This window comes from Odocoileus virginianus, chromosome 5, assembly GCF_023699985.2.
Source record: "Odocoileus virginianus isolate 20LAN1187 ecotype Illinois chromosome 5, Ovbor_1.2, whole genome shotgun sequence".
Lineage (NCBI taxonomy): Eukaryota > Metazoa > Chordata > Mammalia > Artiodactyla > Cervidae > Odocoileus > Odocoileus virginianus.
The window spans coordinates 10,968,161-10,987,850 of record NC_069678.1 but is presented as its reverse complement, the minus strand read 5'-3'; the positions used below and the strand labels follow the sequence as shown (position 1 = coordinate 10,987,850).

Genomic DNA, 19,690 nt, shown 5'->3' with positions numbered 1-19,690 from the left:
GTCATAACTTTTCTTCCAAGGAGCAAACGTCTTTTAATTTCATGGCCACAGTCACCATCTGCAGTCATTTGGGAGCCCCAAAAATAGTCTATCACTGTTTCCACTGCTTCCCCATCTATTTGCCATGAAGTGATGGGACCGGATGCCATGATCTTAGTTTTCTGAATGTTGAGCTTTAAGCCAACTTTTTCACTCTCCTCTTTCACTTTCATCAAGAGGCTCTTTAGTTCTTCTTTGTTTTATGCCATAAGGGTGGTGTCATCTGCATATCTGAAGTTGATATTTCTCCCAGCAATCTTGATTCCAGTTTGTGCTTCATCCAGCCCAGCATTTCTCATGATGTACTCTGCATATAAGTTAAATAAGCAGGGTGACAAGATACAGCCTTGATGTACTCCTTTCCCTATTTTGAACCAGTCTGTTGTTCCATGTCCAGTTCTAACTGTTGCTTCCTGACCTGCATACAGATTTCTCAAGAGGCAGGTCAGGTGGTCTAGTATTCCCATCTCTTTAAGAATTTTCCAGAGTTTGTTGTAGTCACACAGTCAAAGGCTTTGGCATAGTCAATAAAGCAGAAGTAGATGTTTTTCTGGAACTCTCTTGCTTTTTCGATGATGCAATAAATGTTGGCAATTTGATCTCTGGTTCTTCTGCCTTTTCTAAATCCAGCTTGAACATCTGGAAGTTCATGGTTCACGTACTGTTGAAACCTGGATTGGAGAATTTTGAGCATTACTTAACTAGTGTGTGAGATGAGTGCAATTGTGCAGTAGTTTGAACATCCTTTGGCATTGCCTTTCTTTGGGATTGGAATGAAAACTGACCTTTTCCAGTCCTGTGGCCACTGCTGAGTTTTCCAAATTTGCTGGCATATTGAGTGCAGCACTTTCACTGCATCATCTTTTAGGGTTTGAAATAGCTCAACTGGAATTCCATCACCTCCACTAGCTTTGTTTGTAGTGATGCTTCCTAAGTTCCACTTGACTTTGCATTCCAGAATTCTGGCTCTAGGTGAGTGATCACACCATTGTCATTATCTGGATCATGAAGATCTTTTTTGTGTAATTCTTTTGTGTATTCTTGCCATCTCTTCTTAATATCCTCTGCTTCTGTTAAGTCCATGCCATTTCTGTCCTTTATTGTGCCCATCTTTACTTGAAATGTTCCCTTGATATCTCTAATTTTCTTGAAGAGATCTCTCATCTTTTTCATTCGGTTGTTTCCCTCTATTTCTTTGCATTGGTCACCGAGGAAGGCTTTCTTATCTCTCCTTGCTATTCTTTGGAACCCTGCATTCAAATGGGAATATCTTTCCTTTTCTCCTTTGCCTTTCACTTTTTTTTCACAGCTGTTTGTAAGGCCTCCTCAGACAACCATTTTGCCTTTTTGCATTTCTTTTTCTTGGGGGTGGTCTTGATTACTGCCTCCTGTACAATGTCATGAACCTCTGTCCATAGTTCATCAGGCACTCTATCAGATCTAATCCCTTAAATCTGTTTGTCACTTTCATTGTATAATCAGAAGGGATTTGATTTAGGTCATACCTGAATGGTCTAGTAGTTTTCCCTACTTTCTGCAATTTAAGTCTGAATTTGGCAATAAGGAGTTCATGATCTGAGCCACAGGAAGCTCCTGGTCTTGTTTTTGCTGAATGTATAGCACTTCTCCATCTTTGGCTGCAAAGAATGTAATCAGTCTTAATTTTCATGTTGACCATCTGGTGATCAAGTTCTCTATTTAGTTATTATATAATTTTTTGGCAGGGGAAGCATGGTATCTTAACCGCTGGGCCACCAGGGAAGTCTTAGTACCATATTGTTTTGTTTACTGTAGTTTTGTAGTATAGTCTTGACAACAGGGAGTGTGATACCTCTGGCTTTGTTCTTTATTCTCAACATTACTTTGGTTATTAGGGGTAGTTTGTGGTTCCATGTAAATTTTAGGATTTTTTATTCTAGTCTTGTGGAAAATATCATGGGTGTTTTGATAGGGATTGCGTTAAAACTGTACATTGCTTTTGGTAGTATTGACATTTTAATAATATTAACTGTTCCAATCCATGAACTTGGGATATCTTTCCATTTCTTTGTATCATCTTCAGTTGTTTTCACCAGTGTTACAGTATTTTCAGAGTATAAGTCTTTCACCTCTTTGGAGTTAAGTTTATTTTATTCTTTTTGATGCAGTTGTAAATGGGGTTGTTTTTCTTTTTTTCTCTCTCTGGTAGTTAATTATTAGTGTATAGAAAAGCAACAAATTTCTGTATATAAATCTTGTATCCTGCAACTTGACTAAATGCATTTCATATGTCTAATAGTGTTTTGATGGGGGCTTTGGGGTTTTGTCTTGTGGCAGTGCTATTTATCAAAGAGACTCATTTCACTTATTGTATGCTCTTGGCATCCTTGTTAAATCCAGTTGACTATAGATGTCAGCTTATTTCTGTACTCTCAGTTTTATTCCATTGGTCTGTGTGTCTGTCCTTTTGTAGTACCACACTGCTTTGATCACTGTAGCTTTGAATTGTGTTTTGAAATGGGAAATGTGAAGTCTTCTAACTGTTCTTTTTCAAGATTGTTTTGGCCATTCAAGATCTCTTAGAATTCCATATCAATTTTAGGATGGGCTTTTCCATTTTTTCCCAAAAGGCCCTTGGGATTTTGATAGCAATTGCGTTGAATTAGAAGATCACTTTGGAGATTGTTGTCATCTTAACAATGTTAGGTCTTCCAGTTCATGAACGTGGGATGTTTTTCCATTTATTCAGGCTGTCTTTAATTTATTCAAGCAATATTTTGTAGTTTTCAGTGTACAAGTACTGCACCTCCAAGGTTGAGTTTGTTCTGGGTAGTTTATTCTTTTTTGATGTTGTTGTAATGTAATTGTAATTGTAAAAATCTTTCTAGTTTGTTTATTGTTAATGTATGTAAGTACAACTGATATTTGTGTGTGGATCTGGTATGCTGCAACTTTGCTGAATTATTTTATTGGCTCTAGTAGTTCTTCTGGGTTTTATAGGATATTTCATATATAATATCATATCCAAGAGTTGGTGATGGACAGGGAGGCCTGGCATGCTGCAGTCCATGGGGTCGCAAGGAGTTGGACACGACTGAGTGACTGAACTGAACTGAACCTGTGAATAGTGGTAATTTTGCTCCTCCATTTCCCATTTTGATACCTTTTATTTCATTTTCTTGCCTAATTTCTCTGGCTAGGACTTATAATGCAATATTGAATAGAAGTGGCAATAGTGGGCCTCCTTATGTTGTTTTTGATCTTAGAGCAAAAACTTTCATTCTTTTAGCACTGAGTAAGACGTTAGCTGTGTAGTTTTCATATATGGCCCTTATCATATTGAAGAAGTTCTTTTTTACCCCTAATTGTTGAGTGTTTTTTACTGTGAAAGGGCATTGGATTTTTCTCAAATATTTTTAAGCATTTTTTTCTTTCATTCTACTAATATGTATATTACATTAATTGACTTTTATATATTGTACTGCCTTTGGATTCCTAGAAAAATCCCACTTGATCATGGTGTATAACCCTATTAATATGCTGCTGGATTTGGTTTGCCAGTATTTTCTTAAGGAGTTTTATATTTATATTCATAAAGGATATTGGTCTGTAGTTTTCCTTTTTTATGATGTCTTTGTCTAACTTTGGTTTCAGGGCAAATGCTGGTCTCTTAGAATGAGTTAAGAAGTGTTTCTTCCTTTTTCTTTTTTTCTTCTTCATCTTTTATTTTTAAGTTTGAGAAACATTGGTGTTAATTTTGTTTTAAATGTTTGTGGAAATTAACAATTGAAGCCATCTAGGCCTGTGCTTTTCTTTCTTTTTTAAAAAAATTATTTATTTTAATTGGAAGTTAATCACTTCACAACACTGTGGTGGTCCCTGCCACACATCGACACTAATCAGCCACGGGTGTACGTGCATGCCCACCCCTATCCTGAACCTCTACTTCCACCTCCCTCCTCACCCCAACCTCTGGGTTGTCCCAGAACACTGGCTTTGAGCACCCTGCTTCATGCATCAAACTTGCACTAGTCATCTGTTGTATGTATAATAGATATGTTTCAATATCTCTCATATCATCCCACCCTCACCTTCTCCCACATAGTCCAATAGTCTGTTCTTTACATCTGTGTCTCTTTTGCTGCCTTGCATATTAGGATCATGGTTACCATCTTTCTAGATTCCATATATATGCATTAATATACTATATTGGTGTTTCTTTTTCTGACTTACTTCACTCTGTATAGTAGACTACAGTTTCATCCACCTCATTAGAACTGACTCAAATGTGTTCTTTTTTTTATAGCTGAGTAATACTGCTTGTGTATATGTACCACAACTTCCTTATCCATTCATCTGCCAATGGACATCTATGTTGGTTCCATGTCCTAGCTATTGTAAACAGTGCTGCAGTGAACATTGGGGTACATGTGTCTCTTTCAATTCTGGTTTCCTCAGTGTGTGTGCCCAGCAGTGGGATTGCTGGGTCATATGGCAGTTCTATTTCCAGTTTTTTAAGGAATCTTCACACTGTTCTCCATAGTGGCTGTACCAGTTTGCATTCCCACCAACAGTGTAAGAGGGTTGCCTTTTCTCCACACCCTCTCCAACACTTATTGTTTGTAGACTTTTTGTAGGCAGGGCCTGGGCTTTTCTTTGCTAGGAAATTTTTGATTATTGATTTAATCTCTTTGCTTGCTATAGCTTTGTTCAGGTTTTCTATTTCTACTGGGTCAGTTTTTCTAATTGATGTGCTTTGAGGAATCTTTCCATTTGATCTAGGTTATCTAATTTGTTTGGTGGACAGTTGTTCATAGTATTATCTCACAATCCTTTTTATTTCTGTGAAGTTGGTAATAATGTCCCCACTTTCATTTCTGATTCTAATGATGTGAATATTCTTTCTTTTTTTCTCCATGATTCTAGCTAAACTCAATTTTGTTGATCTTTTTGAAGAACCAAATTTTGGTTTTGTTGATTTTGTGTATTTATTTTCCATTCTCTACTTTTAAAATCACTGCTCACTTTATTATTTCCTTCCTTCTGCTAGTTTCAGGTTTACTTTGCTCTTCCTTTTCCAGTTTTTTTTTTTTTTTTTTTTTAGCTATACAGTCAGATTATTGATTTGAAATGTTTTCTTCTTTTTTGGCTGTGCCACATCCAGCTTACAAGATCTTATTTCCTTAACCAGGGATTGAACCCAGGTCACGAGAGTGAAAACACTGAGTCCTAACCATTGGACAGCCAGGACTTCCTTCTTCTTTTTTTTAAAATTTAATTTATTTTGTATATTTATTTATTGGCTACACTGGTTCTTTGTTGCTGTGTGTGGACTTTCTCTAGTTGGAGCAAGTGAGCTTTCTAGTTATGGTGCAAGGGCCTCTCATTGTGGTGGCTTCCCTTGTTGCAGAATATGGGCTCTAGGGTGCATGAGCTTCAGTTGTTGTAGCTCATGGGCTCAGCAGTTGTGGCACATAGGTTTTGTTGCCCCATGGTATGTGGAATCTTCTCAGACCAGGGATTGAACTTGTGTCCCCTGCATTGGCAGGCAGACTCTGCCTGGACCACCAGGGAAGTCCCCTGAAAATTCAAGGAGACTGCATTTGAAATAGTTTCAATTCTACTCTCTGTGGAGGACATTTGTTTTGTCACTCTGTCTGGTGCCCTCTGCCATATTGGGAAAGGAACTTTCCCTATTTAACATGGTTCTGCCATGTTCTACTGCCAGTCACAGCACTTTTCCCCTCTCTCTTGTTTTTTAATACAGGTGTTTACAGCTGTCTCTTTTCCTTTGAGCATTGTTTTCATTGAATCCTATAAGTTTGGGCATATTGGATTTTTGTTTTTCTTCATCTCAAAGTTTCCTAACGTTTCTTATGATTTCTTCTTTGACCCATTGGTTGTTTTATTTAATTTCCACATACTTGTGAATTGTCCAGTTTTCCCTGTGTGAAGTTCTAGTTTTTGTCCATTTTGGGTGGAGAAGATACTTTATATGATTTTAGTCTTTTTAAATTTATTGAGATTTCTTTTGTGATTTAACATATGACCTGTCTTGGAGAATATTCCTTGTGCACTTGAGAAAATTGAGCATTTTGTTGTTTTGGGGTGGAATATTCTTTATATGTCTGCTTGATCTAGTTGGTTTATAGTGTTGGTCAAGTTCTCTATTTCCATACTGATCTTTAGTTCTGGTTGTTCTACCCATTATTGAATCTGAATTATTAAAATCTGTTAACTGTTGTTATAAAACTATTTCTTCATTTCTTACTTCATTCCATCTGTCCATTTTTGCTTCATATTTTGGGGTCCTCTGTTGTTAGGTATGTGTATGTTTGTAATTGTTATAACTTGATGAATTAACCTTTTTGTTAATATATAATGACCTTTGTCTCTTATAACAATTTTTAAAAATCTGTTTTGTTTGATGTTAATGTAGATTGCTCCCCCAACCCTCTTTCAGTAATTATTTTTTAAAATAATTTGGTGATTAAAATGGAATGCATTTTTCCATTCTTTCACTTTCAACCTATTTATGTCTTTGAATCTAACATTAGTCTCTTATAGATAGCATATACTTGGATCATGGTTTCCTTTATTCATTCTGTCAATCTCTGCCTTTTAATTGGAGAATTTATGTTTAAAACAGTTACTGATAAGGAAAAGCTCTTGGTTTTGTTTTATTTTTTTCCTACAGATGGACATTATTTTATTCTTTTGTTTTCTATATGACTTTTTTGATATTCTTCCATTACTGACTTCTTTTATGTTTAATTGATTTTTGTAGGTTCATGTTTTTTATTAAATGTGAGACATTTTCATCATTAATTCTTCAGATATCCTTTCTGCACCTTTCTTTCCCTATTTCTGGGACTTATTATATATATATATATTGATTTACTTAATGATGTTCCACTGGTCTCTAAGCCTTGGTCATTTTTTTTCATCCTTTTTTCTTTTTGCTACTCTAAATAACTTCAATGGCCCTCTCTTTAAATTTGCAGATTCTTTCTTCTGCCAGCTTAAATCTACTATAAAGGTCTTCTACTGAAGTGTTCATTTCAGTTATTGTACTTGTAATTTCAGAATATCTGTTTGGTTCCTTTTTTATAATTTCTGTCTCTTCACTATATTCTCTATTTGGTGAAACATACTTCTTCTGGAGCGATGTCTATTGTTTCTATTAGCTCTTTGATTTATAATCTTTTTCAGTATCTGTGCTTCTTTAGGGACAGTTTGTGTTAATTTCCTTTTTTTTTCCCCCTATAAATAGGTCATATTTTCTTGTTTCTTTGAATGCCTTATTTTTTGTTGTTGCTGAAAACAACATTTTATTATAGTAGACCCTTGAGCAAGGTAAGTTCTAATTGTACAGTTCCACTTGTATGTGGATTTTTAAAAATTAATACATACTACAATACTATATAATCTGTGACTGGTTGAATCTGCAAATGTAATACCATGGTATGGAGGGCTAGAGTTATACACGGATTTCAACTGCACAGAGGATTGGCACTCATAGACCCCACTTTGTTCAAAAGTCAACAATATAATATAGTAACTTTCAAAATCAGATTCTTGTCTTTCTTCAGGGCTGCTGTTATTGCTTGCTGTGGGTTGTAGTTGCTTGTATATTTAGTGAGTTTTTGAAATCATTTTTAAAAGATTGTGTTATTTGTAATTTGTGTTATTTGACTGTAAAATCTTGATTCCTTTAGCTTGTAGTCAGTTAGTGGTTTGACAAATAATTTCTTTAATGCCTTAAGTCACCTTTTTCTTAATTCATCATACATTTAGTTGCTGTGAACCTTTGAGTATTTTCCAAAGTTAATTCTGACTCTCTCTCTCTCTCTCTCTTTTTTGGCATTTCTATGGAGGGACAGGTTCTTGGAGTTTCTTGCTTTGCCACTGTTGCAGACATCTCCTCCCTGCTGATATTTTTTATTAGGATTTATGAACATGAAACTTTTTCCACTTATTTAGGACTTTGAATTTTTCTTTCAGCAATGTCTTATAGTTTTCATCATACAGGTCTTGAAGATATTTTATTACATTTGTACTTATTTTATGTTTTAAGCCATATATATTTTTAAATTTTCTCCTTTTAATTCGTTATGCTAGAATATATAAATACAGTGGGTTTTTTAAAATCATTTTTAAAATGTATTTATTTTTGGTTCTGCTGGGTCTTTGTTGCTGCGGGGGCTTTTCTATAGTTGCAGTGAGTGGGGGCTACTTTTCATTGAATTGTACAGGCTTCTTATTGCAGTGGCTTCTTTTGTTGAGGAGCACAGGCTCCAGGGCACTGAGCTTCAGTAGCTGTGGCATATGGGCTCAATAGTTGCAGTTCCCGGGCTCTAGACCACAGGCTCAACAGTTGTGGCCAACGGGTTAGTTTGCTACCTGGCATGTGGGATCTTCCTGGATCAGGGATCGAACTGGAGTCTCCTGCATTGGTGGGCGAATTCTTTACTGTTGAGCCATGAATACAGTGGTTTTTGTATGTTACCTTGAATCTTGAAAGCTTGCTGAGTTGACTTATTCTGTTACTTCTTGTAGATTCCTTAGGAAGTGCTACATATATAATTAGGTTATATGTGAATAAAGAGTTAACTCTTTTCATTCTAATGTGTCTTTTCTTTCTTTTGCCTCATTGCACTGACTAGGACCTCTACTACAATATTGAATAGAAGTGTAAAGTGGATATATTGGCCTTACTTCTGACCTTAAAGTGGAAAATATTCACCCTTTCACCATTGAGTATGATATTGACTATAGATTTTGTGTAGATGCTCGTCCTTATGTTGAACAAGTTCCTTTTTATTCCTAGTTTATTGAGAATTTTCATCATGAACTGGTGCTGCATTTTGTCAATGCTCTTCTCCATCTATTGATAAAATGAATATAGTTTTTCTTTTTTAGTCTTTTAAATATGACGAATTAGTTACATTGATTGATTTTCTAGTATTAAACAAATCTTGCATTCTCAGGATAAACTTCATTTGATTATGGTTTGTTATCTTCACACATTGCAGGATTTAATTTGCTAAAATTCTGTTAATGACTTTTGTATGTATGTTTTTGAGGGCCTATAACTTTTCTTTTCCTTCTTTGGTTTTAGTTGTAATGTCTTTGTCAGGTTTTGATGTGAGGATAATATTGGCTTTATAAAATAAGCTGGAAAATATTCTTTTCTGTTTTCTGGAAGAGTTCTGTAGAACTAGTGTTACTTCTTCCTCAAATATTTGGTAGAATTCACAGTGAACCTATTTGAGCTTGGAACTTTTTAAAATGGTAAGTCTCTTATTATTATAGTGCTAAAATATACATACATAACATAAATGTTACCATTTTAACCATTTTTAGGCCTACAGTTCAGTGACATTAAGTGTATTGATGTTGTGTACCAATACCACCATCTATCTCCAGAACTTTATAATCTTTCCAGACTGATTCTCTCTTTCCCTTAAAAAATACCCACCCCTGTTCCTCCTATCTTCTATTCCTTGGTAACTACATTCTATTTCCTGTCTCTGTTAATTTGATTAATCTAGTTAAGTCATATAAATGGCATCATACAAGGAATTCCCTGGCAGTCCACTGGTTATTTCTTCATGCCTTCACTGCTGAGCATGTGGGTTCAATCTCGGTCAGGGAACTAAGATCCCAAAAGCCTTGTGGCATGGCCAAAAAAAAAGTGGAATCATACATTTGTCCTTTTTGTTTTTTACTTATTTCACTTAGCATGTCTTTAGGGTTAATCCATGTTGTACCCTGACATAATTTCATTCTTTTTAAGGCTGAATAATATTCTATTGAATGGATATACTGCATTTTGTTTGTTATTTATCCATTGATAGACCCTTGGGTTGTTTCCACCTTTTGTCTATTGTAAATAATGCTGCTGTGAACATGGATATACAAATAATTTGTCAAATCTTTACTTTCAGTTCTTTTATGTATATACCCAAAATTCAAATTACTGGATTATATGGCAATTCTATATTTAATTTTTTGAGGAATTGTCATACTTTTTTCCATAGTGACTGTCATTTTACATTCCAGCAGCAATGCACAAGGATTCTGATTTCTCCACATCCTAACCAACACTTATTTTCTATTTTTGATAATTGCCATTCTAATGGGTATGAAGTGCTATCTCACTGTGATTTTAATTTCCATTTCTCTAACAATTGGTGTATGAGAGGTTTTAAAACTATGAATTTAATTTTTATAATGTATATACAGCTATTCAGGTTATTTATTTCTTCTTTTATTTATTTTTGGCTGTTCTGGGTTTTCCTGGCTGCACGTGGGCTTTCTCTAGTTGCAGAGAGTGGGGGATACTCTTCCTTGTGGTATGCAGGTTTTTCACTGTGGTGGCTTCTCTTATTACAGAGCACAGGCTCTAACTGCACAGGCTTCCGTAGTTGTAGTGCGTGGGCTGAGTAGGTGTGACTTAAGGGTATAGAGTGCTGGCTCAGTAGTTATGACACACAGGCTTAGTTGCCACATAGCATGCAGGGTCTTCCCAGAGCAGGGATTGAACTCATGTCCCCTGCATTGGCAGGTGTATTCTCAACCACTGTACCATCAAGGAAGCCCCTATTTATTTCTTCTTGAGTGAAACTTGGTAGTTTGTATGTGAAGGAATTTCTGTTTAGTCTAAACTGTTGAATTTATCACATAAAGTTGTTGACAACATTGCCTTACTAATTTGTATCTGTAGTATCTGTAGTGATGTTGTCTCTTTCATTCCAGATATTGGTGTGTATGTGTCTGTGTGCACTAAGTCGCTTCAGTCGTGTCTAACTCTTCATGACTCTACGAACTGTAGCCTGCCAGGTTTCTCTGTCCGTGGGATTCTCCAGGCAAGAATATTGGAGTGGGTTGTCGTTTCCTTCTCCATGGGATCTTCCCAAGCCAGGGATCGAAGCAGTGTCTCATATCTCCTGCACTGACAAGTTCTTTACCACTAGCGCCACCTGGGAAGCCCCCCAGATATTGGTTATTTGTGTTTCTATTGTTTCAATTCTTTACCTATTTTTTCTTTTATTGATTCATGCTTTTTTCTTTGTTATTCTATTTCTTCTCTTTACTTTGGATAAAATTTGCTTTTCTTTTTTAAGTTCCTTATTATTGAAGAATCTTATGGTGGATCACTGGTTTTACGTCTCTTTTCTAATATAAGCACGTCTACTACACTGTATTGGTCATTGAAACCGTTCTTAATACAATGAAGAGGGAACTACACAAGGGTGTGAATACCACAGGGTGGGATCCGTGGAGGCCATCTTGGAGTTTGGGTTCTCCAAGTTGATTCTAACTTCTCTATTGTTAGATTTAAAGTCATTACTGACCCTGTTTCTTGTGATAAAAGGTGAGTGTTGATAGTCTATGGTGTGCAATAGCAAAACAGCTACTTAGAAGTGTTATCTGTAGACACTACAGTTAAATGCATACAGAAGACAAGCCTTTTGGTAACCAGGAAGTTGCTGCCATAAAACATGTTAGTGAAAGTCTGGGATATAATAGGGTTTGTTGATTGTTGTTTCTAAGTATGCTGGACAATGTTGGGGAAAAAAATGGTTAGATCAGGACTTTGAATTCTCAAGTCAAGATCCACCTAAGCAATCTATTAGGTTGATGAAAAGGTAATTTTGGTTTTACACTATGAATTTTAAATCATTATAACTAGGCTTAAACACATCTTTATTAAACAAAATAGGAACCATTTTAATCAACATATTTTTGCCAACAACAAATAAGTTTGCTTATTCATAAGTAGCATGAAGTAGCATAAAAAGCAGGTAGCATAAAAATCCATGCTTTAGGATTTGATGAACTCTTGGAAAGCATTTTCTGCCTCCTGCTGGTTGTGGGCATGTTTTCCATGCAAAAAGTTGTCGAATGGGGAACGCCTGTACACCCATGGCTGATTCATGTCAATGTATGGCAAAAACCACTACAATATTGTAAAGTAATTAGCCTCCAATTTAAATAAATTAATTAATTTTAAAAAAGTTGTCAGGAGAAGGCAATGGCACCCCACTCCAGTACTCTTGCCTGGAAAATCCCATGGACAGAAGAGCCTGGTCGGCTGCAGTCCATGGGGTTGCTAAGAGTTGGACACGACTGAGCGACTTCACTTTCACTTTTCACTTTCATGCACTGGAGAAGGAAATGGCAACCCACTCCAGTGTTCTTGCCTGGAGGATCCCAGGGACAGGGGAGCCTGGTGGGCTGCCGTCTTTGGGGTCACACAGAGCCGGACACGACTGAAGCGACTTAGCAGCAGCAGCAGCAGGCATAGACAGAAAATAAGACTGTATCAGGACTAGGGTTATGCCAGGCAGGTTCAACAAAAGAGGAATTAGGGAGCTAAATTATATTCTTCTAGCCAGTTCCTCACAAATAAGGAACATTTAAATATTTTTTAAATAACTGAACTTAAACTGTCAATAACAGTAAATCATAATAAAGGATCAACATATATAATAGTTTTACATAATTTTGGCAGTTTTTTTTAATTTTTAGTGTTGACATGTAATTTTAAAGCACCTAATTAAAAGCAAAAATATGGTTTTAAATATGGTTAATTATTTCACTTAGTAAAGTAATTCTTCCAATTATTAATGACAGTCATTACCTGCTTCTTTCATGGAAATTTGGTCTATCATTCCTTTTAGTACATAAATGTTGCCTGATTAAGTTCTAAGTTTGTTGTGCTTAATCCGTTCTATAATTACATTACTGTGCTAGTAAAAAAAAAAGTTGTCGAGATGCTTGAAGAAGTACTAGTCAGTTGGCGAGAATCTGGTGAATATGGTGGATGAGGCAAAACTTCGTAGTCCAGTTCATTTGACTTTTGAAACATTGGTCGTGTGACATGCAGTCAGGGGTTGTTATGGAGAAGTATTGGACTCATTCTGTTGACCAATGTCAGCTGCAGGCATTGCAGTTTTTGGTGCATCTCATCAATCAGCTGAGCATACTTCTCAGATGTAATGGTTTTGCTGGGATTCAGAAGGCTGTAGTGGATCAGATGGGCAGCAGACCACCAAACAATGACCATGACCTTTTTTGGTGCAAGTTTGGCTTTGGAGCTTCTTCTCAGTTCAACCACTGAGCTGGTCTTTACCAGTTGTATAAAATCCACTTTTCATCACACGTCACAATATGATCAAGAAATGGTTCATTGTTGTTGTGTAGAACAAGAGAAGACGAATGTAAAATAGATAGCCACTGGGAATTTGCTATGTGACTCAGGGAACTCAAACCGGGACTCTGTAACAACCTAGAGGGATGGGATGGGGAGGGAGGTTCAAGAGGAAGGAGACATAGGTATACCTATGGCTGATTCATGTTGATATGTGGCAGAAACCAACACAATATTATAGAGCAATTACCCTATAATTAAAAATAAATAAATAAATTTATTTAAATACAAATAAATTTAACTGCAAAAAGAAAAAGAGAAGACAACACTTCAGAACAACGATTTTTTTTATTTTTGGTCAGCTCATGAGGCACCCACTTATTGAAATTTTTTACCTTCCCAATTTGCTTCAAATGCAGAATGATCATAGAATAGTCAATGTTGAGTTCTTGGGCAACTTCTGTAGTTGTAAGAGGATCAGCCTCAATGATGACTCTCAATTTGTTGTTGTCAACTTCAGATGGCTAGCCACTATGCTTCTCATGTTCAGGGCTCTCATCTCCTTTGCAAAACTCCTTGAAACACCACTGTACCATACATTTGTTAACAGTTCCTGGGCCAGATGTGTTGTTGATATTGCAAGTTGTCTCTGCTGCTATGATCCATTTTGAATGGGAATAAAAAACTTGCTCGAGTTTGCTAACATCATTTCTGTGGTCTAAAATAAATATAAAATAAACAGCAAGTAATGTCATTAGCAAAAAAAATAAAATAAAGCAAGAAATGCATGTTAAAATGGTGTATAACATAACCACATTTATTTAAGAATGTATTCCAATGCTTGTGTGCTAAGCTGCTTCAGTTGTGTCTGACTCTTTGTGACCCTATGGCCCATAGCCCACCAGACTCCTCTGACCATTGGATTCTCCAGGCAAGAATACTGGAGTGGGTTGTCATGCCCTCTTCCAGGGGATCTTCCCAACCCAAGATTAAATCAGTGTCTCCTGCACTGTAGGTCGATCCCCCTATCCATACATACTGTACTCTTTTTCCTCCTGGTAAACTCTTTACTTGTCTTATTTCACTACTTTCCATCTTTGCAGGAATTCTTTTCTGCAAAGCCAAAGAGTCAGGGCCTTGTCACTGACACTGGTCTAGTGGTTAGCCTATGATGCTCTCACCACCGAGACCTTACCTCAGTCTCCCAGGTATAGAGCCTTGCTTCAAGCCGCTGCAGACCAAGGCCACCTGAGATCATATTTGGTGCCGCAACCTGTATGTTGGGAAATCAAGGGAAGGATTTCCTGGATGTTATTCCTAAACTGCGTCCCTGCTAATGCCAACCCAGTGCTGTCTGTGTCAGACAAAATGGTCAGACAAGGGACTTCCCCTATGGTCCAGTGGTTAAGAATTTGACTTGCAGTGTAGGGGACACAAGTTCCATCCCTGATCAGGGAATTAAGATCATATATGCCCCAGGGCAACTGAGCCCACACACCACTTGCTACTACTGAGCCTGCATACCACAACAGAGCATGCTGCGTGACGCAACAAAATCCTGCGTGCACAACTAAGACGTGATGCCACCAAATAAATATTTTTTAAAATTCTATGACATTTAAAAATTTTATTACCTTTTTTCTTATTTGGTCTAGCTCACTTTAAATTTCACCGTGTACTGAACTGTGTCCCTCTTTATCCCAGTTTGTTGTCTTATCTCTGCTTTTATCTCTTATTTCCTATCTGTATTTTCTTATGTGGCAAAGCAGACACTGTTGAAAATTTGTATTTGCTGCAATCAGTATTTTTGAAAAGCATGTCACTCTTAAAAGGGCATAGTGCCTTTTTAAATACTATGTTCTTTTTCCTATATGTTATAAAATATCTTCTTGGACCAACCTTTTTGTACTAATATTACCTTATTCTTGAATTAGAGTTCTAACCAGACCTAGCATATGCTTCCTACTCCTGAAAATTTCTTGTTTCCCTCAGTGATCACCTAAATACAGTCAGAATGATATTCTCAATCTTTCTCTTTTCAGCTCAAGACAATACAATTTATTATTAAACTATTAATATTATTATTAAATAATTATCTTACACTTGTGAAGGTTAAATGTCCAAAATCAGTGTCAGTAGGCTAAAATGCAGTGATGCTGTTTTAAGTGGAAAGACTTATTTTCAGTTTATGATCGAGCTAGACACCTTAAGGAAATGAAGAGAAAATCAGAGCCAGTGGGGTTCCCTGGTGGTCCAGTGGTTAAGAATCTGCCTGCAAATGGAGGGGACTAGGGTTTGATCCCTGGTCTTGGAAGATCCCATGTGCCATGGGCCAGCTAAGCCCGTGTGCCACAACTATTTAACCTATGCTCTTGAGCCAACATACGGTGACTACTGGGCCCCTGTGCTGAAATTACTGAAGCCTGTACCTAGAGCCTGTGCTCCACAAGAGAAGCCACAACAGAAGCCCATGTGCCACAACCAGATAGTAGCCCCTGCTCACCCCAAATAGAGAAAGCCCGCATGCAGCAACAAAGACCCAGTGCAGCCAAAAATCATTAATTAAAATTAAGAAAGAAAGAAAATCAGAGCCATTACTGCAAATGTTATATAGTTTATAAATACTTCAGAGCCTCTTTGAAAAATAATTTGCCTTTAAAGAGAAAAATGCCAACGTAGTTGAGTGTGAGGACTCTATTTTACCTGTATGAATACCCCCCAAACCCTGCTCTTGTTTTTAAGCAGGAGGGAATGTCTTACCTCAGCATCTATGACTGTTCTCTTTATTTTCTTCTGAATAGCTTATAATATTCATTTGCATTTACAACTTATATATTTAAATGATGAGTGGCCAAGGATCTTTGAAGCTATGACTTCCCTTTCTATGTTAATATAACTCTTCTTTCAAGAAATTTTAACTACTTTCCATGACTGTAATACTTATTTTAGGTCTATCAAAATCTCTTTCATTATTATTGAACTGTAGTAGCTGTGCTTCTCTAATGAACAAGAACATTTATTTCTTTTATTGATAGAAATTGGTTGAGTAGTCTATTAACATACCACTTTGCTGATGCTTTAGATGTGAATGTGGACCATAATAACAGTCCTTATAAAGTCTTGGTTTGCTCCTTTTTTTCTGTTCTTATAGAATAAAAATGTTCAGCCTATAAAATTTCCAATTAAACATCAGCAAGAAGTGAAGATTTATTTTCCTATCAAGCTTACACCTAACTTTCTGGCATTTCCTCATCATCCCATGGGAATGTTGTATCGTTATAAAGTACAGGTATGATATACTAGAATGAGAATTCACAAATAAGTCAGTTTCTCTGATAGCTTAATTAATTGAAATTTAGTTAATGTTAAATTTTACTTCCACCTAATCCTAGTGTATAACTCAGTTTTGGGTGACAACCAAATCATGAATACTCTTGAATCCTAACAAGACTTGGTGTACTTTCTCTCTTCCATATATCCTTTCCTTGTGAGTTTTATAGTTTTGTCAAGCTCTCTTGTGCTCTTTCTTTTTTACATTTTGTGATACTGCCATTACATAATCTCCCTTTAGTATTTCCGTTGCCCACATAATCTCTGTTTAGTGTTTCCCTCTCCCATTTAGCTACTTTCATATGGCATCACAGTTTTCTTAATGTTCCAGAAATAAATTATTGTGTAGTTTTATTATTTCCTAAACTTTATTTCACCAGATTTTACATCTTCACTTAAATTCCATTTTTCCCCTTATACTAATTAAATATAAGGTTGTATTTTTTCATAGGTAGAGGGTGGCAGTGGCAACTTTACCTGGACCTCTTCTAATGAAACAGTGGCCATGGTAACCAGTAAAGGAGTGGTGACAGCGGGGCGGGTGAGGGGAAACAGCACTGTTTTGGCCCGAGATGTACAGAATCCCTTTCGATATGGGGAAATCAAGGTAAGCAACTTTCTGCACCGTCTTCATATCTCCTCTGAAACATTGTCGTCTAAATTTAATTATAGTAACACGTTAAAATTTTTTTCTTTTTCACGTTATTTTATTTTTTTCCCATTTATTTTTATTAGTTGGAGGCTAATTACTTCACAATATTGTAGTGGTTTTTGCCATACATTGACATGAATCAGCCATGGATTTACGTGTGTTCCCCTTCCCTATTCTTCCCTCCCGCCTCCCTCCCCATCCCATCCCTCTGGGTCTTCCCAGTGCACCAGCCCTGAGCACTTGTCTCATGCATCCAGCCTGGGCTGGTGATCTGTTTCGTCTTTGATAGTATACTTGTTTCAGTGCTATTCTCATGTTGCTTATTTTAAAATGATCCTCAGAATTTCCTTGGTTGTCCAGTGGTTAAGACTTTGCACTCTCACTGCAGGCGACACAGGTTTGATCTCTGGTTGAGGAACTAAGATCTTGCATGCCGCTATGGTGCAGACAAAAATAAATAAATAAAATAATGCTCAAATTAAGTCTTATCATACATATTTCTTAAATATTCCTGGACCTGGGTTGAGTCTTGCTTTACTTAATAACCAATTATTTAATGTCTGCATTTGTTTCTTCATCTTTAAAATGGGGATAATTATAGGATCTGCCTCAAAGGGTTAGTGTCAGAATTAAATAAGATGGTATTTACACCTGTGCTGGGAATATATTCACTACTTAATGTTATCTATTTTGTTACTGTATTTTGTTGTTATTATCATGTAATGTGAACTTCATAGACACTTAATTTCTAGTCTCATTTTTTTGTTGCATATCTTGTTTCTGTAAGATTGAACTACTTTTTACTATGTTATATAACCATTTTCTATCTTCTCCCACTTTTAATAAACATTAATTTATGTCGTCTTTCCCTGCAGGACTACTTAGCGTGTGTGTTATCATTCAGTGAATATTTATTGAATACTAAGGAGGTACTTAACACCATACTAGGTATCATGGGACATTCAGAGAAATAACATGTCATCCCTACTTTAAAGAATCTGAAGTCTACTAGGAAGCTATATTAATGTGAAAAGTTAAATAACATTTTTAGGAAGTGGCAGAGAGTGAAGAGGAACTAAAAAGCCTCTTGATGAAAGTGAAAGAGGAGAGTGAAAAAGTTGGCTTAAAGCTTGACATTCAGAAAACTAAGATCATGGCATCTGGTCCCATCACCTCATGGGAAATAGATGGGGAGACAGTGGAAACAGTGTCAGACTTTATTTTTGGGGGGCTCCAAAATGACTGCAGATGGTGACTGCAGCCATGAAATTAAAAGACGCTTACTCCTTGGAAGGAAAGTTATGACCAACCTAGATAGCATATTAAAAAGCAGAGACATCACTTTGCCAACAGAGGTCTGTCTAGTCAAGGCTATGGTTTTTCCAGTGGGCAGGTATGGATGTGAGAGTTGGACTGTGAAGAAAGCTGAGCGCTGAAAAATTGATGCTTTTGAACTATGGTGTTAGAGAAGACTCTTGAGAGTCCCTTGGACAGCAAGGAGATCCAACCAGTCCATACTAAAGGAGATCAGTTGTTGGTGTTCACTGGACAGACTGATGGTGAAGCTGAAACTCCAATACTTTGGCCACTTCATGTGAAGAGTTGACTCATTGGAAAAGACTCTGATGCTGGGAGGGACTGGGGGCAGGAGGAGAAGGGGACAACAGAGGATGAGATGGCTGGATAGCATCACCGACTCGATGGGCATGAGTTTGAGTAAACTCTGGGAGTTGGTGATGGACAGGGAGGCCTGGTGTGCTGTGATTCATGGGGTTGCAAAGAGTCGGACATGACTGAGCAACTGAACTGAGCTGAACTGATTGAAAGCAGTATATGATTTAAAGCTACTTGAATTATAGAGGAAAAGTACTATTAGTTAATAAAAGAAAATCCTTGTGGATATGTCTAGTCGAGGCTATCATGAAGAGCTGGGAACTTGAATAAGACTTTGAAGGATGGAGCCAACCTAAGGCCTAAGGATCAGACTCAACTTGCTGCCTTTCTAGTAAATAAAGTTTTATCAGAACACAGTCATTCATTTATGTATTCTCTATAGCCGTTTTCAGGCAACAAGTACAGATTTGAGTAGTTTACAAGACCGTGTGATCCCCAAAGCTAAAGATATTTGCTCTCTGGCCCTTTAGAGAGCATTGCTGACCTCTGCTGTCAACAGTGGGAAGCCAAAGACTTCCCTGCTGGTTCAATGGCTAAGATCCCACACTCTCAAAGCAAGGGGCCCAGGGTTCTATCCCTGTTCAGGGAACTAGATGCTTTACGCTGCAACTAAGGATTCCACATGCTGCAACTAAAGGCACATATAAACAGTGACCAAAAAAAGACTCTTATTCTTTTTCAGAAGAGAAAACAGAAATATTTTAGAAATATTTATTTCTAAAAATAATTTTAGAAAACAAAATTATTCTGTTTTCTAAACTCTTGTAATGCTTATCATTTTCTACTAATAGTTTAATTTATTTAAATGTTTAGTCAGTCAGTCAGTTCAGTCGCTCAGTCGTGTCCAACTCTCTGCA

The 19,690-nt window shown here is 36.8% G+C and overlaps 1 protein-coding gene across 10 annotated transcripts in view; it reads left to right on the top strand.

The window, feature by feature from the left end:
* The window catches only part of NUP210L (nucleoporin 210 like), a 103,688-nt gene that overhangs the window by 26,587 nt on the left and 57,411 nt on the right, over positions 1–19,690 (top strand). For all 10 annotated transcript variants that reach the window (XM_020887325.2, XM_070467375.1, XM_020887326.2 and 7 more), the window contains exons 11-12: positions 16,329–16,466; positions 16,959–17,114. In XM_020887325.2, the coding sequence (XP_020742984.2) occupies positions 16,329–16,466; positions 16,959–17,114 (294 nt within the window). The remainder of the gene's footprint in view (positions 1–16,328; positions 16,467–16,958; positions 17,115–19,690) is intronic.